Here is a 25,917-nt window from a genome sequence, read left to right as displayed (position 1 = left end):
GTCGTGATGAAGGCTGGCTCTGATTGGCTGTTCATGACGTGATATTCCGAGAGTGGCGCCATCTAGTGCTCAGTGCGTGTATTAGCTGCTCTGCTTATCAGCTAGCGTACTAGTGTGCCGTAACATACTCCCGGCCTTGGAACCGTCAGGTTTCAACAGGAACAGTCGTCCACAGGAAGCGGGCATATTTTGGAGAATGCCCTGCGTGTAGTCCCATTGGCGGTTCTGATATCGGCCACTCTTGATATGCCATCTCTGCCCGGGTAGACTCGTGTGATGCGACCCAGGCTCCACTTCAATGGTGGTAGATTGTCATCTTTGATGAGAACCATGGTGTGCTCCTTCAAGTCCTCACTGCTCGTCCTCCACTTGATCCTCTGCTGCAGCTCCGAGACGTACTCCTTGGACCACCTGGCCCAGAAGTGCTGGCGGATCTGCTCGACTCTCTGGTAGCGTGTGAGGCGCAGCATCGGCTTGTCTCGCAGGTCCGCTGTGGCAGGTGCTGTAAGTGGACGGCCAACCAGGAAATGGGCAGGAGTTAGAGGAAGGAAGTCGTTGGGGTCAGAGGACAATGGAGTTAATGGGCGAGAGTTTAGTATGGCTTCAACTTGTGTCAAAGCTGTCGTGAATTCTTCAAAAGTTAAATGCGCGTTACCTACCACTCGTCGCAAGTGGTGCTTACAACTTTTGACTCCACGTTCCCACAAGCCCCCAAAATGACTAGCGTACGGAGGTATAGTGTGAAATTTTATACTTTGGGAAGTTGCGTAATCTTTTATTTCATCGGAACAGTTCTTAAGGAACTTAGAAAGTTCATTATTAGCGCCTACAAAGTTTTTTCCATTATCAGAAAATATTTCTGCAGGTTTATTTCTACGACTAATAAATCGCTTCAGAACTAATATGTAAGCCTCTGATGATAAGTCTGAAGCGAGCTCCAAATGCACTGCGCGTGTTACAAAGCATACAAATATGCATATGTATGCCTTTACCGTGATAGCACCCCTACCTTTACGGTTCAATATGAGCACAGGACCAGCGTAGTCTACCCCACAGCGTTCGAATGGAAACCCAGGTTGTAACCTTTGCGCGGGTAAGTTACCCATGATGGGTTGTAGTGTCTGGGCGCGCAGGCGGGCGCACGTGACGCAGGCGTGCACGACGCGGCGCGCGAGCGAGCGGCCGGCGACCGGCCACCACGCCTCCCTCACGGTGTACAACAGAAGCTGCGGAGCTGCGTGCATCAGTTGTTTATGTTGATGTCTAAACAATAACAGCGTGAAATAGTGTTTAGATGATAATAGGGCAGGATGCTTTTTATTAAAACTAAAATCTAAGGAGTTCTGTATGCGACCTCCCACACGAATAATTTGTTTATCATCTAAAAATAAATTCAGTTTCGATAAACTATTTGATTTAGATACTGACAGACCATTTTTATTGAATAAGTCGGAGAATGATTCCCTTTGTGCTAATTTTGTCAATGTTGTGAGCGATTCATTAAGTTCGTCAACTGATAACGGGCCTATTCTTTTGATTTTGTTGCGCGCGTTATAAATAAACCTTAAGGCGTAGGCACCCGCTCGTTGCATGCGAACAAACTGTGAAAACCTATTAAAATCAAGCCATGACTCATCATTATTTTTTTGTTGTGTTACATGACTTTGTACGGCAGTTGGCTTTATTTCGGGTAACTCTGTGTGATTAGGTACTAACGGTGCCTTCAAGCTCGTTACGTCAAACTGAGGGTCATGTAGGTATGTAGGGCCATTCCACCAAAGACTATTTTCTTTTAACATACCTAAACTTTGTCCACGTGATACTATATCGGCTGGGTTATCTTTACCACTAACATGCCGCCATTGACATAGACTGTCTTTGGTAAGTTCATGAATCTCCGCGACCCTATTTTGAACAAACGTTTTCAGCAAGTTACATGGCATACGTAGCCATCCTAATACTATAGTTGAGTCAGTCCAAAATACGACGTTATCGAACTTCGATCTGAGCGAGTTAATTATCTTGTGATAAAGTCGTGCGCCTACTAATGCTCCCGAGAGCTCCAGCCGTGGAATGCTAACTGGTTGAAGCGACGCGACCTTGCCCTTGGAATAAAGTAACCTTACGGTAACAGCTGATCTGTTATCAATTGTGCGTATGTATGCGCACGAGCCATAAGCTACCTGAGATGCATCGGTAAATATATGTAGCTCTTTGCGTGTGTTGTTACAACCCATTACATAACGTGGTATGCGTATTTCATTGAGCGACGACAAACTATTTACAAACGATATCCATGATTGTGCGATATTTAATGGTACTATTTCATCCCAACCCAGCTTTAACAAATATAGACTTTGAAGTAAAGTTTTTGCTGTTGTGATCACTGGATTTATTAAGCCGATTGGATCGAAAATTTGAGATGCACCTGACAATATTTTACGTTTAGTTATATCCTCAGTCCCCCCTGAAAACTTTGTGTGAAAATACAACTCATCACTAAGATTGTACCAGCCTAATCCTAATGTTTTGCACTGGCTATCTTCACCTAGTGATAACTCTTTGGCCATTTCGCTACTAGATAAATCGTTGTCAAAATTAAATATCCATTTGCGCAAAGGGAAGCAGCCAGACTGTAAAACTTTAGCCGTATCGCGACAGATTTTTAATAATTTTGATGCGCTGTCATCACCGGTACACATATCATCGACGTAAAAATCATTATTTATTGTTCTAGCTACGTCGGGGTCGTTGCATTCATTAGCAAGTTGTTTCAGACATCTACAGCTTAGGAAGGCGGCACTGGCTTCGCCATAAGTCACTGTGTTTAAATGATAAGTTTGTATCGGATCTGATGGATTATCGCGCCAGAGTATCATTTGTAGGTCACGCTGTTTAGGGTCGACGCTCACTTGTCGGTACATTTTTTCAATGTCGGCACATGCTACGTACCGACATTCCCTAAACCGTAGCAAAATACCTATCAAATCCCCTTGAATTGCTGGTCCTACGTACTGTAAGTCGTTTAGTGATTTACCACTAGAAGATGGTGTGTTTGCTTCAAAAACAACTCTTAATCGGGACGTGGTTGCATGTTCGCGATATACCCCGTGATGAGGCATTATGTAATAGGGTGAGTTATAAGAGTCAACGCGTGTCATGTGACCTAACTTAATGTACTCATGAATAAACTCTCGGTACATAAGCTTAAGACTCTCGTTACGATTTAAACGTTTTTCTAATGCTAAGAAACGTTTTTCTGCGTGTGTGTATGAGTCACCTAAAGTGTCGGGTGAATGTTTAAAAGGTATGCGTACACTAAACCTCCCGTCAGATAACCGCGCTGTCGTCTGTACGAAGTGCTCCTCACATGCACGCTCCTCATCATTCATGTGCGTATTCCCTAACTTGCTCTCAATAGGTAACTGTTCTATTTCCCAAAACTTGCGTAAATGGGTATCTATAGCTTCCGTACTGTCTATAGACTGCGTGAAATAACACTGAACTTGCTTGCGATAGCTTGGTTCAGAATAAATAGGGCCAGAAATGATCCACCCTAATTTAGTGTTTTGAAGGAAGGGACCGCTCGATAGTCTCATTCTTCCTTCACATAACAACTCCCAAAATATGTCCACACCTAGAAGAATGTCTATGCTTTCACATTCATAGTAGGTTGGATCCGCCAAGTGAACATGATCGGGGATATCAATGTTGCAATGATCGATAGTAACAGTTGGTACTGTTGATGTGATTCGCGGTAATACGAAACACTTTATGCGCGCAATAAAGGTGCTGATTGTAGATTTTACTTGGATGTCACACAGTTGCGTACTTTCTGTGACTAATCCTCCTACACCTTGAATTTGTTGAGTGGACTGTATTGAATTTAATTTTAGTTTGTTGCATAACGACTGCGTGATAAAACTACGTTCACTACCGTTATCTAATAACACGCGTGCTTTATGAAAACAACCTGCATTGTCGGCTATCTCAACTATTGCTGTCGATAATAAGACTTGTTGCACCGGAATTGAGCGAGCGGAGTTTAGTTCGAGGTGTGCGTTATGAACCTGAATAGAACTATTCTTATCATTGGAGTCAGCTGAGCTCCCTTTGTCCCCCGTCGCAATCAAGGTCAACGACTGGTTGTTTACGTTTTCACTATTACATTTATAGTTGCAAATTAGTGAATTATGTTTTTTATCACATTTCCTACACGGACCGTACCTACATTCAGTGCTAGCGTGTCCTGACCGAAGACAGTTTTCACACAACTTATTCTCCTGAATAAACTTTAGTCTATCCTGAATATTGCAATTCAGAAATGATTCACACGAATATAACGAGTGCTTACCGTTGCACTTGGGACATGGTTTATTGCGATTGAAACTGTTGTGATTATGCGGTGATTTATTCTTTGTTTTTCCGGTGATGACGTTGCAGTGAATTTTAGGCGAATTTTGATTATTGTTAGGTTTTTTTATTATGTTCGCGTGACGTGTAGAAACTGGTTGTAGGTTTATTGTGATTTAAATTTATTGTCTCCAACATATCCGCCCTGTCCCTAAGAAAGTTAATTAAATCGGTTATCTTTATTGACGAACTAGAATCATTGCACATTGATAACAATCTACTTTTGTATTGTTCCCACTCACGTTCTGTTATTTGATCTAATTTGGACACGGCCATGTAAACAATGAGTGTGTCCCAATGCTCGACGGGTTCACCGAGCATTTTCAAGGAACGTATGTTTTTTAGAATGGTATCAATGAACTTTCTAATGTGGTCAGGTGATTCTTTTGATAAAGATTGCAGGGAAAACAATGATTTTACATGTGTGTGCACTAATAACCTGCTATTGTTGTACCTATTCAATAACAACTCCCATGCGATGGAGTAGTTGGCAGATGAAATTTCGATAGAATCGATCACGGATTTTGCGTCACCTATTAATGATCTTTTCAGATAATGAAGTTTACCGAAATTATCTACTTTGCTGTTGTTATGAACTAGGGATGTAAACGTGTCACGAAACTCTAACCAGTGCTCATATGAACCATCAAAGGTAGGTAGACTTATTGTAGGCAATTGAACTGATGCGCATTCAAAATTAGATGATTTTGAGCTCCCTGCAGACCTATCATCGTTGGTCATGCATTGAGCTTTAGCAAGGACACTATAATAATCCATTTCGAAGGTTTCCCGGCTTTCAATCTGACTAGATAGTTCGCTATCAGAAATATTTTCTTCAATTTTGTTTTGAATTTCGTTAAACTCGGCATACAAATTTAATGCGCCTTGCATGCGTAACTTTAATTCTGCGCGCTGACTTTCTGATAACGTTTTATCAGCAAACTTACCTACATATTTAGAAAAGTTCGTTAATCTACCTTTAATAGATCCTCTTTTCTTGTTAAGGACTTTAATTAGCTCATCTATCTTTGGTGACGTGTCCCTAGTGCTAGTCATCATGGTGCGAGTGAAAATGTGGAGTACTTACAGCTTTTAGCAGGTCGTAGCTGATGTGTAGGTAGCACAGGCACAAGCACAAGCGACAGGTGGTAAGCAGATGATGAGGCAATTTTATGGCACTGGAATGAGATAAGCACACTTTGACACAAATTGTAAGGATGGGTGAGGGCAGGATATTGCGGTCGGCCTGTCTCACCAGATGATGCGTGATGCTGCCTGCTGCTGAGTGTTGAAGCCGATCTTCCACGAGTGCGTCTTCACCGTCCAAGGAGCTGGTTCCAGCAGGTGTTCGGCGTAGAAGGTCCAGATGTTGGGGCTTAGGGCTGCGGTCATAGGCTCTCCAGTTGGTGGTTGTGGAAATGATGTAGGCGACAACTTTCTTGCGTGTAGACTTTGATTTTATTAATTATTTACAATATTTTAAATATACAGTGGCAGTTAGGTGAGAGGCGAATTCGAATGTGTGAGTGTTAGTTGCGCGTGTGTGGTTCTACAGGCTTCTTCAATGACGTAGGCAGGCGGACATCGTGTTGGCGTCTTTTTATTGGTCCCCGCGAATATGTCGTGATGAAGGCTGGCTCTGATTGGCTGTTCATGACGTGATATTCCGAGAGTGGCGCCATCTAGTGCTCAGTGCGTGTATTAGCTGCTCTGCTTATCAGCTAGCGTACTAGTGTGCCGTAACACAGTGTGAACTCAGCAAGTACGTTGAAGCGTACCCAATGAAGTCAAAAAGTTCATTAGAAGTAGCTACAAACTTCGTAAACAATTTTATTCTTAAATATGGAATTCCTGATAAGTGTGCCAGCGATAGGGGAACCGAATTTTTATCGTCATTATTTAAAGATGTTTGTAAAATACTTGGTATAACTACTCTTCAGTCCACTTCCTATCACCATCAGAGCATAGGATCTTTGGAAAACACTCACAAAAGTTTAGCTAATTACTTGCGAATCCAAACTGACAACCACCCACATTCATGGAGCACTTGGCTACCATTTTGGTGCTTTTCGTATAACACGTCAGTTCACTCTTCGACACAATACACTCCATTTGAATTAATATTCGGCAAAAAGTGCAAGTTACCCAGTAATTTAATACAAGACAAAGTAGACCCACTCTATAACTATGACGACTACCCACTCCAGTTAAAGTATAGATTACAAACATCTCTAAATGAAGCCCGAAAAAATTTACTCCAAAGCAAAATTGTCAGAAAACAAAAATATGACGTAAATTGCAACCCAATTAAATATAAAGAAAATGATTTAATATTAGTAAAAAACGAAGTTGGTAATAAATTTCAAAATATTTACAATGGACCCTATAAAGTTATCAAAGATGTTGCACCAAATGTCGAAATATTAAAAGATGGTAAAATAGATTTAGTACATAAGAATAGAACCAAATTATACTATCCATGTTAGCTATAGTTTATTAGATTAAGTACTTACTTTTATGGAATAACTCTTTTTCTTTGTGTTAACTGTAATTGTGTAACCATGTTTAGTTCATAAGAATTTCACTAGTAATAAAATAAAATTGTAATTTTATTTTATTTTTTCCTCTCGGGGAAGGTGTAGTGATAGATATACTTTATAGATATATATGCTTACCTTGCTTACTTACCATGTCCGTGTGAACGTGAATAAAGTTAGTTGTTACTCAGCAGTCACCGCGTTTCTACTTATTCCTCCTCCCTACCTTACAACTCATACAATTACTAGCTTTGGCAGCTATAATATCCAGCCATGCTTTCTTCTTAGCATCCACAATCATTCGTACTTCATCATCGTTCCTAGCACACTTTCATAACCAGTCCTTTTCACTCCAACTCTTCCATTAAAATCACCTAACATAATGACATACTCATTATCCTCACAAATCATTAGCGTCTCCCTTACAGACTCCCAAAACTCCTCCCGGATTGATATGTTTTTAGACATGTCTGGGGCGTAAACACCCAGATCAAACAACTTCCTTAATCCCACCTTAAGTCGCATCCAGAGAAGTCTCGGGCTCACACATTCGTAGCCTTTCACACATTTGACCATTCTTTCGGAAAGGATAATACCAACTTGGGGGGCTTGTCGCTCACGTCCGTAGGTACAAACCCTAGTTACCCTACACGTGCCCCCTGGGTGGTGCTAACGAGTGACAACGCCGAATGTCGGGCGGCGGTAAATCGACCCGACCTCCTCTCCTAGCAGAGGCGGCGATCTCCCGCCGTAAAAAAGGAGAATCACCAACACGCCTGCCAAGCGCGGTGATTATGGCAAATACACCTCCTAATGATGGAAAAAACAAAGCCCCGGCCCCCAGTCCCCGGCAGCCCCGCTATCCCGGACTCCGGTAGCGGTCACGGTAACGGCGGGGCAGGGGGTGCGAAGAATCTCCGGCAGAGAGTCGGCTACCAGCCCAACCGACCCTTGCACCTGGCAACATATTACGCACGGACACTGAGGGAAGACGTGAAGATAGAGGAGCTGGAAGAGGAAATCAGCAAGTTAAAATGGGACATTATAGGGTTATCCGAAGTCCGACGAGAGGGAGAGGATACGGAAATTCTCCAGTCCGGAAACTTGCTGTACCACCGGGAGGGCGACCAACTGTCCCAAGGGGGTGTCGGGTTCATCGTCAACAAGTCCCTCGTCAACAACATCGTTGAAATCGGAAGTGTGTCGACACGGGTTGCGTACCTCATCCTGAGAATATCTAAACGATACTCAATGAAGGTCATACAGGTTTACGCACCCACATCTAAGCACACCGATGATGAGGTCGAACTTGCGTATGAAGACGTATCGTCTGCCCTGCGTAAGTTCACTACTCATTTCACGGTGGTGATGGGAGACTTTAACGCGAAACTCGGAAAACAAGAAGGCGGCGAGACGAAAGTGGGGTCACATGGATTTGGAGTCAGGAACCATCGTGGGCAAATGCTGGCTGACTTCTTGGAGAAGGAGGGCCTCTATATGATGAACTCCTTCTACAAGAAGAAGCCACAAAGGAAGTGGACGTGGATTAGCCCCGATGGGAAGACTAAAAACGAGATCGACTTCATATTGACGGATAAGAAGCACATATTCAATGATGTCTCAGTGATCAGTAGGGTTAAGACCGGCAGCGATCACCGACTCGTAAGAGGCACTTTGAATATAAACTGCAAAATAGAACGCTCCCGTCTAATGAAGTCCACGCTCCGTCCTACTCCTGCTCAAATCCAGGATCCCGAAAGCTTTCAGTCTGAGCTTTGCGACCGCCTGATATGTTTAGAGAATTGCGTTACAGTTGACGATTTAAACAATAGGTTTGTGGAAACTGTCCGAGAGGTAGGATCGAAATATTTTTCGTCCCGAACCAACCGAGGACCTCAAAAACTCTCAGATGGGACTCTGAGTCTCATAAGAGAACGGAGAGAAATGAGGTTGCAGTCTTCAGTTGATATGGTCGAATACAGACGTCTAAACAGACAGATCGCCAAAGCAAGACGTTGCGATATGAGACGCTACAATTGCAAGCGCATTCAAGACGCAATAGAGCAAAACAAGGGCTCCAAAGTCTTTGCTAGAGATCGATCTGTTCGGCAGACTCTGTTGACCCAACTGAAGACCGACACTGGCAACACCGTTTCATCAGTGCCCGAAATTCTGGGAGAAATTGAGAGATTCTACGGACAGTTATACACCACAACACAAAACCCTATTACCAGCGGTGCTCACGACAGCCGAGCGCCACTCACCCGACACTATACCGAAGATATTCCGGACGTCAGTCTAGACGAGATTAGTATAGCTCTCAAACAGCTAAAAAACAACAAAGCTCCGGGAGATGATGGAATAACGACAGAACTTCTGAAAGCCGGCGGTAGACCGATTTTAATAGCACTTCGGAGGCTGTTTAATTCCGTCATACTCGAAGGCACAAGCCCGGAGGCATGGAGCAGAAGTGTAGTTACTTTGTTCTTCAAGAAAGGCAACAAAGCCCTATTGAAGAATTATAGACCCATTGCACTTCTGAGCCATGTGTACAAGCTGTTTTCGAGAGTTATTACGAATCGTCTCGAGCAAAGACTCGACGACTTCCAGCCACCCGAACAAGCCGGGTTCCGAAAAGGCTATAGTACCATAGATCACATACACACGCTTCGGCAGGTTATACAGAAGACCGAGGAGTATAATCTACCTTTATGTCTAGCGTTTGTGGACTATGAGAAAGCCTTTGATTCTATTGAGCTCTGGGCGATGCTTCAATCCCTTCAGCGGTGCCATATAGACTATCGCTATATCGAGGTGTTGAGATGTATGTACAATGCTGCCACAATGTCAGTTCGATTACACGAACATAGCACAAAACCGATCCAGTTGCAAAGGGGCGTGAGACAGGGAGATGTTATTTCTCCGAAACTGTTCACCTGTGCACTGGAAGATGTTTTTAAGCTTGTAGAGTGGAAAAGACTGGGCATTAACGTCAATGGCGAATATATCTCTCATCTACGATTTGCTGATGACATAGTTATTATGGCGGAAACGCTGGAGGAGTTGGGCGAAATGCTCACAGACCTCAATGATGCCTCTAAACAAGTTGGGCTGAAAATGAACATGGACAAGACAAAGGTCATGTCGAACGAACATGTTTCATCATCGCCCGTAACTGTAGGAGGTGTCACCATCGAAGTTGTTGATCAGTATCCCTACCTAGGACAAGTGATCCGATTAGGTAAATCCAACTTCGATAAAGAGGTAGCTCGTAGAATCCAACTCGGATGGGCAGCGTTCGGGAAATTACGACACATCTTCACTGAAAACATACCTCAGTGTCTGAAAACAAAAGTTTTCAATCAGTGCGTGTTGCCAGTGATGACTTACGGAGCCGAGACGTGGTGCTTCACCATAGGGCTTATCCACAAGCTCAGAGTCGCTCAGCGTGCTATGGAAAGGGCTATGTTAGGCGTGTCCCTGCGAGATAGGATTCGTAATGAAGAAATCCGCAGGAGAACTAAAGTTACCGACATAGCCAAAAGGATTAGCACGCTGAAATGGCAATGGGCTGGCCACGTAGCCCGCAGAGCCGACGACCGCTGGAGTAGAAAGGTTCTGGAGTGGAGACCCCGTGTCGGCAAACGGCGTGTCGGTCGCCCCCCAACCCGTTGGTCTGATGATCTGCGGAAGGTAGCGGGAAGCCGCTGGATGCAGATGGCGGGTGACCGTTTGGGGTGGCGATCGTTAGGAGAGGCCTATGTCCAACAGTGGACTACGGAAGGCTGAGAGAGAGAGAGAGAAATACCAACACCCTGGCATGCTCGCTCAGTGACATCTACACCAGACCAATACGCGGTGTACGAGCCATGTGTAGTAATATCCTTTCCTTTTCGCTTGGTCTCATTCACACACAATATATTATATCTATTCCTCTAGCATCCATCATCTCATATACTTCATCAACCTTATCCTCCATTCCTCCACATACATTAAACGTGCCCAAACGGGCATCCGCAAACCACTTTTCGCCCCCTCGAGAGACACGGCGTGACGGGTGGCGAGCCTCGTCGCCGCCGACGGGTTGGTTTAGTTGAGTAGAACCCATGGTCTCAAGAGTCGCAACAATCGGTTTCACGGCTCCATATGCTTTCGGTGCCGCTACTCACGGGGAGGGCCCGAGTACTGAGAGCCCTAAGCGTGAGTACTCTTCGTGAAGGCTTGCTGCATCCCCCCCTTAATTATATTTTATAATTAAAGTAATAAGAAGACCCATTCTTGCCAAAGAATAGACTATTATTAAACTGTCCTATACCTATGGTCTTTACCTTCTCTAATCAAATCCTATGACACTAGAATTACTCACTAGCATTAGTGGAAATTCCGGGATGATAGTAGCCAATGTACAAAATTTCATCAAAATTCTTTTATCGTGGTGGTTTTCATATTGAAATTTTATGAATGCGTGATTTGAAAAAATATGTAAGTACATACTTAAGTATTGTCACAGCGATCGATTTTGCACCAACCTGTATAATAGCGGATAGGCATAACACATCCGGTCGCTCCCATTATCCCCATCCCCATTCCCCATGGAGATAGTGGGAATGCTATCAAGGTGTCGGGACTCAGGAGCTATAAACAACCGAAGTATTAATTTGCTATTGTCAGTGTCGATAAAAAAAAATAGTTTCGAAAGTCACCGACAGGGGCGCTGATCAAGATATCATAAAAAATAAAAATTGCCGGCATACCAAATTACCTATCGACACGTGTGCAAAATTTCGAGATGCGGCTATTTTTAACCAACTTCAAAAAAAGGAGGAGGTTCTCAATTCATCGGGATCTTTTTTATACATAATATGTATATTCACCGATGACTCCGCCGTGTATGGAACGATTTTGAAAATTCTTTTTTTGATGTATTGGGTTGAGCTCCCAGGTGGTCCCATTTTTTTTCAGAATTTAGTTTCACCCCCAAGGTTGGGTAAAGGGCTAAAAACAGGGTAAGTATGAATTTCCATTTTGGGTACCTATTAACCGATTCTAATGAGATTTAGAACAGAATTTAGAGAGATAAAAAATATGATGGTGACCTTGACCTGATCTGATGATGGAAACGGAAGGCAGTCAAGGGAACTCCTCAACGGTATAGGTATAGCAACTACCTCGTGCTTAGGTTTGAATGATTCGTATTGACTAGTAGGACGTATATGGTATTCTATTCTATTTTCTGTGGGGGTGTCAGTACCAGTACCTGCACCTGGCTCTCTCGAGTGGAACCTTTGTGCATATCCCCAAGGTCTAAACTGCCTTCCTAAGCTTGGACCATTTCCCACCACGCTGGTCCACTGCGGGTTGGAGGGTTCACATATCTAGATGTGCTAAGTCTAGATATGCAGGTTTCCTCACGATGTTTTCCTTCACCGTAAGAGCGATGGTATACATTGTACTTAAATTCAGAAAAGAACTCATTGGTACATGTCAGCGCCGGGATTCGAACCCGCATCTCTGGCGTGAGAAGCGGGCGCTTACCCGACTGAGCTACCACCGCTCACCGACGTATATGGTATCATTTGCATCTTACTTTTGAGTCACAATTTATAATTGCAAATAAACTAAAAACAATAAAATAAAATAATAATTTAAAAAAATTAAAAACCGACTTCAAAAATTACTAAAAAGTAAGAAATAATTAATAATAGCATCTTTTTTGAAGTTGGGTGCCATATCTCTTCCTTTGTCACCGCACCAACATAAAAAAGAACAGTAAGAGTGTGAGTTAAAATACCAATACAGAAAAGAACGTGAAAAGGCAAATTTGTATAGGAATTAAACAGTGCCATCTGGTGTTCACTAGCTGAACCTTTAGTTCGAAGTGTAAGTTACTTACAATTTGATTTGGATTATCGTTGCCGAAAGCGTTAGCTTTTCGGAAACGGGCATTTATAAACCAATCGGTTTTTGTTGTCTGTGCGAGTGTAAGTCACCAATTTGACAGCTCGATTCGAAAACAAACCGTGACAATACTATAATTTGTACGTAGACTCGCCAAAGACTCGCTCACATGAATTTTTGCGGTGAAACCTCAAATTTGGAAAACAAAAAGTTGAAGTTGAAGTGTTAATTTATTATAAAAAGCTAATCAAACGCAAGAATCAAGCATAATTATATGATAAGAATCAAGCCCACAGCAGTTCGAGTTATTGGTCACATTTATGGAGCAGTAAGTTAACTACACGATTTCATTTATTTACGAAATAAACACGGTGTTGTTAATCATATCTAATTTCTCTTATGTTTGCTAGGCACGGGGACCTCTCGAAGCCGTCCAATAACGCCAAAGGACGAATAAGAGCCATACAATTATGGGATGAACTAAGCAACGTCTTAAACAGTGATGGCACAGGCGACACAAAAACTCCAGAAAAATGGAAGAAAGTAAGTTCTTAAGTACTATTTGTAAGAAAAAACTGTGTACCTGACTGACAAAAACCGGAGGTCAAATTAACTAGCTTTGGCGTGACCCTGTTCTTGCTGGCCAGCAAGAACGCACAGGTAGTAGTGAACTATGTTTACAACTTGTTGTTCATTAACTTTTCATAGATTTTTGCTGCCTATATTGTATTTCTTTTGCTTGTTATTAGGTATGGAGCGATTTTAAAAATAATTCAAAAAAAGGCTGCGAGGATCTACAAGGCAGCTGGAGGTACGGGTGGTGGACCCGCTAACTTCTCTAAACTAACTGACTTAGAGCAGCGGGTGCTTAACATCATTGGACACCAATCTGCTACTGGATTACCCATTGAAGAGGCGGGATATTCCATGGTAATCTTTCATTAATTTAAACTGCTTTAAGTAACACTTTTTTTTCAATCATCATCATCATCACGACCCATTACGTCCCCACTGCTGGGGTACGGGTCTCCTTCCAATGAAGGAAGAGTTTAGGCCTTGTCCATTTTTTTAAATACTTACACCTTATTATTGCCTATAAAATTAGATAAGTAATCACAGTAAACAGGGTATTAGTAAGTTCCATAGAAACTATGTAGTAGAAACTGTTTCCCCATTCTTATTCATAGACATTTAAAGCCTCGTATTCACTAGGCGACAAATCGTCGCAGAACCTGTCTAGGCACATGTCGTCTACGTGTCGCCGCGACGTCGCGCTCTGTTCTGCGACGTCGCACGCGACTATACAGCGACATCTACGTGTCGCAGAACAGGTTCCGTGTTTTGGCTCGCGAGACAGAACTTCCTGCGACATCAGTCTAGCGCACAGAGTACTTTGAGTCTAGCGACCGCTGTTGCAGAGTGTGGACGCGTGCGCGACTTCTAGCATCAACATGCCCGTAGAAAAAACTTATTGACTTCCTCGGGCGACATTTCGGCGGAGACTGCTGGTGTGGACAAACAACATGTATCACGACATGTTACCAAAATGTTCTGAGAACACGCACCGTAGATGTTCTGTAACAGTCTCAGAACTTGTGCCCTAGTGAATTCGAGGCTTTAACCTCTCAAATCGCACAAACTTATTCATACAAAAGACAAAATTTGTTTTGTGTACCTACTGGTTGTTATGTTATATTATAACGAAGAAACATCAAAATCCCATAATACAGGATCATTCCTAGCTAAGGTTTGATATGATGGTTCAAGTCACAAAGCATTTTTTTTCTACATTTATTTTGTCTACATTTAGTTGGTCTGTAACGTTGTTGCTATCTTTTTATTGAAAATAAAGTTTTATTATTATAAAATAGATTATTAACTATCTGCAATGTTCCAAGATGTAACTGGTTATACGAGTAGGTCTTTTTGAATGGATAGTAGTTTAATTGACTCATGTCATAAAATTTATGTTAATAATAAATTTATGTTAATAATAATAAATTATTTAATAATTTAAATTGAAAAAATACTTAACTACCTACTTACCTACATTGTTTTTATTTTGTTACATTTATAGGAAGTTGTAGTACCTGATAGCCTGCCTGCAGACTTAGAGACTCAACCACAACCTACAAGCCAAGCAACATCTACACCAATAATGACAATTATAGAGATTGGGCAGAATGAATCAGGTAATCCACATACTTACAGAATTTGATCACAGTTAGGTACATTGGCAATTAAAATAGTAGAAGTCAACATTTCATGCCTGAACAAGGCAACTTCTGTAGGTACTTTTTGTTGCTAGTATAGGCTTAAAATATTTAAGTATGTTATTTTTTTTTTGTATTAATAAAAATATCCCATTCATTCAGACTCTCAATATGGAATATGCCGGGGCCTTCATGCCGCAGGACTCCCTCACCCGCACTTGAGAGAGACACAGAATTGTGGAATATGCCAGGGCCATCGAGCCGGGCTCACCAAGCACCGCCAACTGCACTGCAGACTCCAGCCAGCCCCAGCCCTATCCAACATGCAGTTTTGTTTCAAAATAACTTACAGGAAAATGGTAATTTTTATTATTGTTTTTACGGTGGTAATAATAAAAATAAAATATATGCTAATACTATAATGCTCTCGCCCCTTAGGAAACAGTGTAGGTAGGTACTATTTTAACTGGTTCTACCTTTTTTGGCATAAGATTTATTTGCCTAATCTCGTATTGCATAGTAACGTTTGGTCAAAGTCTCGTTACGCCGAAAATCGTATGGCATAAATCTCGTTTAGTAAAAAGTTATTTCGCATAATTTTGTTTAGCCTAATAATGGTATGGCCAAATCTTGAATAGTCTAATAATGCTATGACATAGGTTATATAAAGAAAAAAAAGGTGAAAAAGTTCTATAATTCCATGCTGTTGGTTTTCCATGCTTCATTAATAAATAAATAAATAATATTCGGGCTTTAACTTGTATGGGGCGTCTTAGCGCAACTGTTCCTTGTATGTAGGAAACGCTCCGCTCCGCTTCGCTCCGCTCCGCTTTGCTTTTGACGAAAATGTGCACCTAACACGCTCCTCCTCGCTTTGCTCGTCGTCGCACCTATATTTAGGATTCGAGCCCATGGGGTATGATGGCGTTTGTAATAATTATAATGGTCATTAACTTTCGATATTTTGATAATTCAATATCGTGATTTTCGGGATGTAGGAGAAAAATACCACAATTTGTACATTTACAACATACTTAATATATAATTTATTTAGATTAAGTATATTAGGAGAAACAAGATTTTACCTATACGAACAATTTGAGCAAACGAGACTTACGTGTTTCAAGATTGTGCCAAAAGGGTTTTAGGCGAAACGAGCCTTATGCTACGTAAGACTTGGCAAAGTGATGATTCGACCAAAAAAGTTTAGACCTTACGAGTTATGCGAAACGAGTTTTGGGCAATTAAGATTAGGCGAGATGAGGGGAACCCATTTTAACTTATTGAGCTTGTTTGTATACCTTCCTGGCCCGCCCCCTATTACATTGGGACTAACATAACACTGGCGAAAAGTGGGTGCAGCAATGCACCTCTGCCTACCCCGCAAGGGAGTACATTAGTAAAAGGTGTGATTGTTTGTTTTTTTTTGTATCTGCTATCTTCCAATCATGAGTTTAAAAAAACTCTATGATGAAACTGTTGGCGCAGCACTGGGGAACATATATACCTACATATTTCTTTTGCTGACTGTATCTTTGACCAATAAACAATTAAACATGTATACATGCATAATTGCATATATGTACTTCACTTTCCATAGAAGGCCATGACTTCGACTGTTTATGAAGTTTAAAATGATAAAATGAGTGTGAAAAACAATGCACCGAGTTTACTTAATTATCGATCGACATTCAATATCTCGATACTGCACTTCACTACGATGTAACAAAGACTACTATAGATAATCGGATGTAACTCATGTAACGTTACATCTAGGAAATGCAATCTCGTACGAGATTTCCACCTTGCGAGATCTCGCGAGATTGGGAGAATGTCAATAAAAACATTATGCAAATGCTTGTATTAGGAACTAGTAACTGACATGATTTGTAATTAAATAGTAACTTCGTTGTTAGTTATTAAAATATTGTAAGTTTCTTTTAAAAATCAACAGCAGAGTACTTATTATTTTGTCTCTAACTCTAATAACATTTGTTAATGTCTATACCTAATTATTATATATATAATCATATTGATATATTTGGGTCATCACTACGAGGGCGATACCGAAATGATCGGGAATAGAAAAAAGTACAAAGATATCATAATATTATTTACTTTTATTGTTTTTCAAAGTAGTCTCCGTGACATTCAATGCACTTTTTCATTCGATTAAAGCAATCATTGAAACAGTAATTCCAGTCTGAAGTGGATACTGTCAAAACAGCTGATTTGTAAGCTTCGACCGCCTCTTCTGGGCCGCTAAACCGTTGACCACGTAGCATATCTTTAATTCTTGGGAATGTAAAATAATCATTGGGGCTCAGATCAGGGCTATACGGAGGATGGTCCATCAACTCCACGTTTTCCATATTTAAAAACGTTCTTGTTTTGCGAGCGGTATGAGAGCTTGCATTATCGTGGTGAAGGATTATTCGACGATTCGGGTTAGTTTTACGAAGTTCTCTTACGACTTCCGGCAAACAAACTGTTGTGTACCAATCAGCAGTAACCGTCCTTTGTTCTTGTAATGGAATCGTAGCCACATGGCCAGTTTTCGATACAAACGAAGCGACCATTTTTTTCGACACGCTGCGTGAGCGAATAACTTTTGTTGGCTTGACCTCACCTTCGAAGACCCAAACTGCCGATTGATGTTTTCTTTCGGGCTCATATGAATAAATCCACGATTCATCACCAGAGACGATATTGTAGACAGCATTTGAACTGCCTCCATTGAACCGTTGCAGAGCAGATCGACACCAATTAACACGAGCCGACTTTTGTTCCTCGGTCAAACGGTGGGGCACCCAGCGCGAAACTAACTTCTTGACACCCAGTTCTTCATGTAAAATGGTTTGAATGGCTGTCATACCAATGCTGAGAGAAGCCCGAATCTGCTCGTATGTCACATGTCTATCTTCTTTTATTAACTGGCGTACAGCATCGATGTTATCTTGTGTTACCGCTGTTTTTGGCCGACCTGTAGAAGGGACTGTGGTAAGAGAGGAACGTCCACGGCGAAACTCAGAATACCAACGATATATAGTCGTTTTACTTGGTGCTTCAAGTTTATAAATAGAAACAAGCTCGGCGAGACATTGTTCTTGAGATAAACCTCGACGAAAGTTGTGAAAAATTATTGCACGGAAATGTTCCCGCGTAAGCTCCATTTTTTACACCGACTTGTCAAATTCAAATGGTCAATACTCTTTTATTTTTTACTTTTTTTTAAATTCGAAAATGGAATTATGTTTGAAAAAACACTACATTTGATACACCAAAAAGGTTTCACTCTAATTTATTCCTAAGTATTCTATTCCCGATCTTTTCGGTGTAGCCCTCGTACCTGGGTTCCGTTATGCAATAAAATTGCTTTACAATAATGAATGAACACTTGTTAAGTACATAATTAAACTACTTATAGTATATACATACCTAATTACGTTGTTTGTAAGCCAATATGTACTGGCTTAGAATTAGAACTAACCTAATTAATGATTTAGTTTAACTAGTTACCTCATAGATTTAAAATTAAGTTTAAAATATAATTACTAACCTAAACAAATGTTTGTGTAGCAAACTACTCTAGCATGTTTTTGTTACATAGTTTTGGACTGTTATTTACATTAAGATCCACAAGCATGAATTTATAAGAATGTGTTAATAACAATCTGTTTTTGTAACTTACAAATAAAATAAATAAATAAATTATAAGTCCCTACTGTAGCTAATAAGTTCAAATTCATACAATATTGGTAACAAAATAATGATCTATATTAAGTATTGCTTTAGTTTCAATAATTAAGAGTAATACAACATTACTGTTTATAAATAAAAACAAAAATTTTACTTCACAAGTTTGAAATAAATGTTGTGAGATCGTATTAATCAAATACAATAAGTTTAAAGTAGAAGATTAAGTTATCAAGGTACGGAAAGGCAAGTTAGTTTGTCTGAAAATGGCTTGTCAAAAAACACATATTTTGCATGAAAAACACGTCGTCACGCTGCATTTCTCGATCTCGTTGTCTCGCGAGATCTCGTACAAAATTTGACGAGATTCAATCTCGTAAAATATGGCCGAGATCTCGCGAGATCGAGATCTCGGCGAGACGAGATTGCATTCCCTAGTTACATCTATTCCATAGCATTCTATTCTCTTCTCTGGGTTTCTCGACTGGAACTTTTGAGCATATACCCAAGGTCTTAACTCCCATCCTTAACTTGAATCGTTTCATGACGCTCGTCCACAAAGTTTTCAAGATTGACCCCCTAAGACATCCCTCGGCTCCGTATACCATTTTTACAACAGCCTGTATACTGAAAAAAATCTTCAAAATATTTGTTCCAGTTCCATATTAAGATAATTAAGTTTTTACTTTAAATCTACTGTACTAATTGAAAAGCAAAAATTTGTATTAGATACGCATAATTGTTGCGATTTTCTTTGGTATATAAAATAATATGAAATGTTCTTAGAAACTCTTTATTTATAACATCATTATGGAAAAAACAGTCGAATGAGTCGTAGGAAAGTAGTGAGGAACTAAAATTTGCTTGGATTTATTATGTAATGGAGGTTCTTAGGGTATGTTTTCTCATATTTTTCTTCCTTGTTCTATCCTTATTATTCGCAAATCCGAGCGTCAAGTGTGTTAAGCTGCGTACAGACCGGCCAAACGAACGCCAACGAACGGGTTTCGTTGACAATCTGCCCTGTATTATGTATTATAAAGATCCATCGTTGGGCGTTCGTTGGGCGTTCGTTGGGCCCGTCCATACGCTACGCACGTCCATAGCTTTAAGAGAAAAGTTTTGAAGGTACAGTACCATCCACTATTACTGACACGAGCATTAAAGTTGGAAACTATTTTATTTACGTGGACCTAACCTAGGCGATTTATTGTTTTGTATTAAAACCCATGTATGTATATTAACCACTGATATCTACTTAAAAAGTTGAGTTAAATGTAAACTTACAAGTACTTACATACAAAATTTTGCATCCTCCATTATCATATTTTAATTACAAGTTTTTCATACAGGTTGCTTTACTGATATCGACTTTGGCTTCAACGTTTTGTAAAGGGTAAGTGTTGATAAATTTTATTCATTAATATTTATACTTGATAAAGCATACTTACCACTTTCCATAAAGATGTTTTAAAGTCAATTACTTTTTCAGAAGTTCAAATATTGAATATAAAAAAGATGATCCAATTTGTGTTTGCATCAAATCTGCCGCCAACAGTATTCCTGTAGATGAGCTTTTAAGACACAATGAAGATACAAAGACAGAGAGACTTGTAGTATTATTATACAAAGTTAAAGGCAAACACTACTTATACTTACCTAATCCAACAAAACAACGACTTATCCCTGAATTACCATATGAAGATAACGATTTTTTACACGAGATCACGTCAATACCCATAATTGAATTATTTAATGACAATCCATTCGTCATAAATAAACATAATAATGAAATCATATCAGTTGAAGAACCATTTACACCCAAAAATATGTTTGAGTTCCTAAATAAGCTTATTGATAAGCTAAATAGATTGCCTAACAGTCCTGGCATTCATGGTATTAATGATTGGCCTGAACATCCGTTTCCAAAGCCGTTCGAAACAACTGATACACTTTTTCCATATCCAGCTGAAAATCATTTTGATCCAAATAATTATCCCGTTATTGCGAATCATGATTTTGTAAATCCGATGCTATTACCGCCACAATTCAGACCTACATTTTCATTACCAGAAATTGTGATGATGTCTGAATATTATGATGAACCAATAAACTTTCCCGTGAATCCCAGTAAAGTACATCCATATCCACCGATATGGCCCTTAGACCAAAATGAAAACGACGACACAAGCACTGTTAATCCAAATATGCAGCCGGCGATTGTGGAAATAGTACAACAAGAATACAATGATTTTAAAACACATCCACTAATTTGGTCTTTAGTCCAAAATGCCAAGGATTACGTTACCAATGAGGATCAACTAGTCGATTACCCATATATTAATCCTTATGTACCATATCCACTAATTTGGACTGGAGAAGAAAATGAAAATGATGACGCTATGCTTATAAATCTCAATATACCACCAACCAATAAGGATGAAGTCGATGACCATGTTTTTCCCATTTATAGACCAAATTCAAAATTTGTAATTAATAGTAACAACATACTATTTGTTGATCCTATTAAAACTCCTAATGGACTGGATTGGATTAAACTTCCTAACATTGATTTTATATCTCCAGAGAGCATAGATGTTAGACCGTTGACATATTATTATGACAAACCTGAAATAACATATTGGTTTCCTTCTTATGAAAGTACTCAGCTATTTAGTCCTGTAGCGCAAATGCCTGAATGGATAGAGAATGGCCCACCGATTTTTGGTAAAAACAGTCACGATTCAATGATGGAGGATTTACCATGTGATTTCTACCGTACCAGTTGTAAGATCATTCGTATAGTTTCATACTTAATACATGAAAAACCTGTTTATGAATATGCAATTGACTGCAATAATCATACAAATGAACAATATGAAGTTGTCTATGACAATGTATCTAACGCCCCAAAACTAGAAATGTAAGTAGCATTATTTAACTTTACCTTTAAACTATTTAAGCCCGATATCACCATTGTAGAATAAGATCGTCATTAACATGACGCTGACGTCGTTATTTACGCTCGAGTTAATAGACGACTTATTCTGGGATAAACCTTATTCTTCGATGATGAAATTGGATATTAAATTAATGTGTTATATCAAAAAATGCAAAAACTGTTCCTAATTAACAACTTAAATTGACAGGTACCAAAATCCATTTGGGTGGCAAAATATGCCACTCATCTTCAATGAATGGATCGAAAGACAGTGGAAACTCATAAGAAACACATCCAGAACACTAACGTGTCACAGTTTTAAAGTATTAGTAGAAAAGATTCTGCTAGATAATGACATAATTCTTGCCGATGATGGATACTTGATCGATGCAAGTGGCAGGGAAGTGGGCACAAATGAGTTAATTATGAGCCCATTTTCGATAGGCCAGCCAATAAATATAGCCCCAATTAGATCAAATTTTAATATATCTGAAAACTCATTATTATTCAAAGGTTACATAATAAGTTCAAGATTTCCACCTAAAATTTTAGGTTTCATATCAATAAAACCTAATTCATTGAAAGAAAACCTAAATATTAAACAAAAATACAATCAAGATAGAATAAAAGAGTTAGAAAGTGTAAATTTTCAAGTTAGTCCAATTCTACTGAAACATAGTTTTTTACAAGAAAAGCAACCGCAATTGATAGATGAAAGAGATACAAATTACATTAAGGCAAACTATGAAGTTATACAAAATTTGAGTCCAATTCGACTGAATCATAGTTTTTCACTAGAAAAACAACCGCAATTGATAGATGAAAGAGATACAAATAACATTAAGGCAAACTATGAAGTTATACAAAATTTGAGTCCAATTCGACTGAATCATAGTTTTTCACAAGAAAAACAACCGCAATTGACAGATGAAAGAGATACAAATAACAGTAAGGCAAACTATGAAGTTTTACAAAATTTAAGTCCAATTCGACTGAATCATAGTTTTTCACAAGAAAAACAACCGCAATTGATAGATGAAAGAGATACAACTAATATTAAGGAAAACTATGAAGTTATACAAATTTTGAGTCCAATTCGACTGAATCATAGTTTTTCACAAGAAAAACAACCTCAATTGATAGATGAAAGAGATACAAATAACATTAAGGCAAACTATGAAGTTATACAAAATTTGAGTCCAATTCGACTGAATCATAGTTTTTCACAAGAAAAACAACCGCAATTGACAGATGAAAGAGATACAAATAACAGTAAGGCAAACTATGAAGTTTTACAAAATTTAAGTCCAATTCGACTGAATCATAGTTTTTCACAAGAAAAACAACCGCAATTGATAGATGAAAGAGATACAAATCACAGTAAGGCAAACTATGAAGTTATACAAAATTTGAGTCCAATTCGACTGAATCATAGTTTTTCACAAGAAAAACAACCGCAATTGATGGATGAAAGAGATACTACTAATATTAAGGAAAACTATGAAGTCATACAAAATTTGAGTCCAATTCGACTGAATCATAGTTTTTCACAAGAAAAACCACCGCAATTGAAAGATGAAAGAGATACAAATAACATTAAGAAAAACTATGAAGTTATACAAAATTTGAGTCCAATTCGACTGAATCATAGTTTTTCACAAGAAAAACAACCGCAATTGAAAGATGAAAGAGATACAAATAACATTAAGAAAAACCATGAAGTTATACAAAATCTGGACTTTGGGACTGAAGGATATATATCTCAATCAGATAATACAAAGTTGCATAATAATGGACAAAGTATTAATCCAAGCATTAACTCAAATTCAGTTGTTGATATCCATTCGAATTCACAATCCAACGTCGAACTTACAAGTAACGGTTACAGTATGAGCAATTTCAAAATAAAATATGGAAATTTTCTAGATCAAATTCAAGCAGAAATTGATGAGAGCGGTGGAAATGAATTAGTGCCGTCACTTGGGAATTACAATGTCAATTTGAAAGAAGCATTGTTCCTGCTCAATCTGATAGATTTTAGAAAACCTGAAATGTTTAAGGTTATCGAAGATCTGGACTTGAATAATTTAAACATAGAGTCGTTATCCACAATTTTGATTAACATTATAGAGGCTGTAAATACGCAGAGAATAAAACATGACCCGTTGACGAAATATTTGGAAGAGCACAAAACAGGAACCATTGATGAAGATGAACCATTTTTTTGAATCATCGGCGGATCAGCCGCCACTGGCAGCGGGAATCCTGTCAACAATAAAGGATTTTAATATGATTATTGAGTATGTTTTGTTGTTTACTTAATCTTAATAAAAGAACACAGTTGTGCATGCATGATTTGGATAACAATGTAGAACAGATATTTTTATTGTATTTTTGTAATGTTGAACTCATTGTCTGTTTTGTGTGATTCAATAAAAAAGGTCTAAAACAATATTTTACATCAATAACAATATTTAAAATGTTCATTCAATAAAGTAGTCAAACCAGCCATCCCAGAACTATTACTTAATTATATTTTATAATTAAAGTAATAAGAAGACATTCTTTCCAAAGAATAGACTGTTATTAAACTGTATTGTCGTATACATATGGTCTTTACCTTCTCTAATCAAATCCTATGACCCTAGAATTAATCACTAGCATTAGTGGGAATTCCGGGATGATACGAGTAGTAGCCAATGTACAAAATTTCATAAAAATTCTTTTATCGTGATGGTTTTCATGGTAGTCATCCTGGTTTTCATATTGAAATTCTATGAATGCGTGATTTGGAAAAATATGTAAGTACATACTTAGTATTGTCACAGCGATCGATTTTGCAACACCCTGTAGGATAGGCATAACACATAAAAACATGCCGAATTATCAAGGTCGGGACTCAGGAGCTATAAACAACCGAAGTATTAATTTGCTATTCTCGTTGTCGATAAAAAATAGTTTTTTTTTAGTTTCGAAAGTAACCGACAGGGGCGCTGATCAAGATATCATTAAAAAAAATTGCCGGCATACCAAATTACCTATCGACACGTGTGCAAAATTTCGTGATGCGGCTATTTTCTGATGCACTGACTGGGTTCCCCTCATCTCGCATAATCTTCATTGACGAAAACTCATTTCGCATAACTCGTATGGTCTAAACTTTTTCGGCCGAACCATCACTTTGCCAAGACTTATGTGGCATAAGGCTCGTTTCGTCTAAAACTCTTAAGGCACAATCTTTAAACACCAAGTTTCGTTTGCTATAGTTTATGTATAATCTTGTTTCTCCTAATGTTATCTTAATAAATAATATATTGTGGTATTTTTCTCCTACATCCCGAAAATCACGATATTGAATGATTAAAAAATCGAAAGTTAACGAGCAATAAAATGATTACAAACCCCATGAGATCGAAATCTAAAGATAGGTGCGACGACGAGCAAAGCGAGGAGGAGCGTGTTAGGTGCACATGTTTATCAAAACCAAAGCGGAGCGCAGCGAAGCGGAGCGGAGCGTTTTCCAAACAGCGGAAACAATATAAGGCACTAGTTTTCGCTATAGAGACGCTCCGTCAAAGTTAAAGCCAAACAAATATTACTTCTTTGTATAAACCTATTATTAGGCTATTCAAGATTTGACCATACCATTATTAGGCTAAACAAGATAATGCGAAATAACTTTTTACTAATCGAGATTTATGCCATACGATTTTCGGCGAAACGAGACTTTGACCAAACGTTACTATGCAATACGAGATTAGGCAAATAAATCTTAGGCCAAAAAAGGTAGAACCGCACTGACTTGCCGATGACGGGAGGTAATCTGATAAAATTCCTTTCCGTAGATTTAAAATGAAAGTGCCATCTCTTGACCAATATCTAAACTATAATGTGCGCTTTTTGACTCCGGTTGCACTGTTTAAGTAGCGACGAGAATCAGCAAAGGTCTGCAGGTAGGACCGCTAGATGACACTTATTTAAGTAGTTCAGCTATTAGGCCCTAGATAGCGCTAAATCAAAGTCTAAAAAAGATGGCAGCACAATCGCTCTTACTTAATTTTTAAAAAAACATTGGATAAATGATTATAACAGTCTTAATACAACTAAGACCTATATTTCACGTCCTATTCACGAAATAAAAATACTCAATAAATAAAAAACAAAAACTTGAGTCCCTTTAATGTCAAGATCGGTTATTCCCACCGAGTTCACTTACCTC

At 39.1% G+C, this 25,917-nt stretch overlaps 2 protein-coding genes and 1 pseudogene across 2 annotated transcripts; 1 reads left to right on the top strand and 2 right to left on the bottom strand.

The window, feature by feature from the left end:
- On the bottom strand, positions 1-1,273 carry LOC125489464. The gene has a single exon (XM_048625394.1). The coding sequence runs from the start codon at positions 1,242-1,244 to the stop codon at positions 153-155; it is 1,092 nt and encodes a 363-aa protein (XP_048481351.1). The 5' UTR covers positions 1,245-1,273; the 3' UTR covers positions 1-152.
- Positions 1,274-4,470: 3,197 nt separating this feature from the next.
- LOC125489465 lies at positions 4,471-6,020 on the bottom strand. Its single transcript, XM_048625395.1, has 2 exons — positions 5,669-6,020; positions 4,471-5,591 (listed from the first exon to the last, which is right to left on the bottom strand). Exon 2 carries the CDS (start codon positions 5,470-5,472, stop codon positions 4,471-4,473), a length of 1,002 nt encoding a protein of 333 aa, XP_048481352.1. The 5' UTR covers positions 5,473-5,591; positions 5,669-6,020.
- A 7,153-nt stretch (positions 6,021-13,173) lies between these two features.
- On the top strand, positions 13,174-15,173 carry LOC125489466 (annotated as a pseudogene).
- Positions 15,174-25,917: the final 10,744 nt, after the last annotated feature.

The sequence above is a fragment of the Plutella xylostella genome, chromosome 14, assembly GCF_932276165.1.
Source record: "Plutella xylostella chromosome 14, ilPluXylo3.1, whole genome shotgun sequence".
Taxonomy (NCBI): domain Eukaryota; kingdom Metazoa; phylum Arthropoda; class Insecta; order Lepidoptera; family Plutellidae; genus Plutella; species Plutella xylostella.
This window is presented reverse-complemented; position numbering and strand designations above follow the sequence as displayed.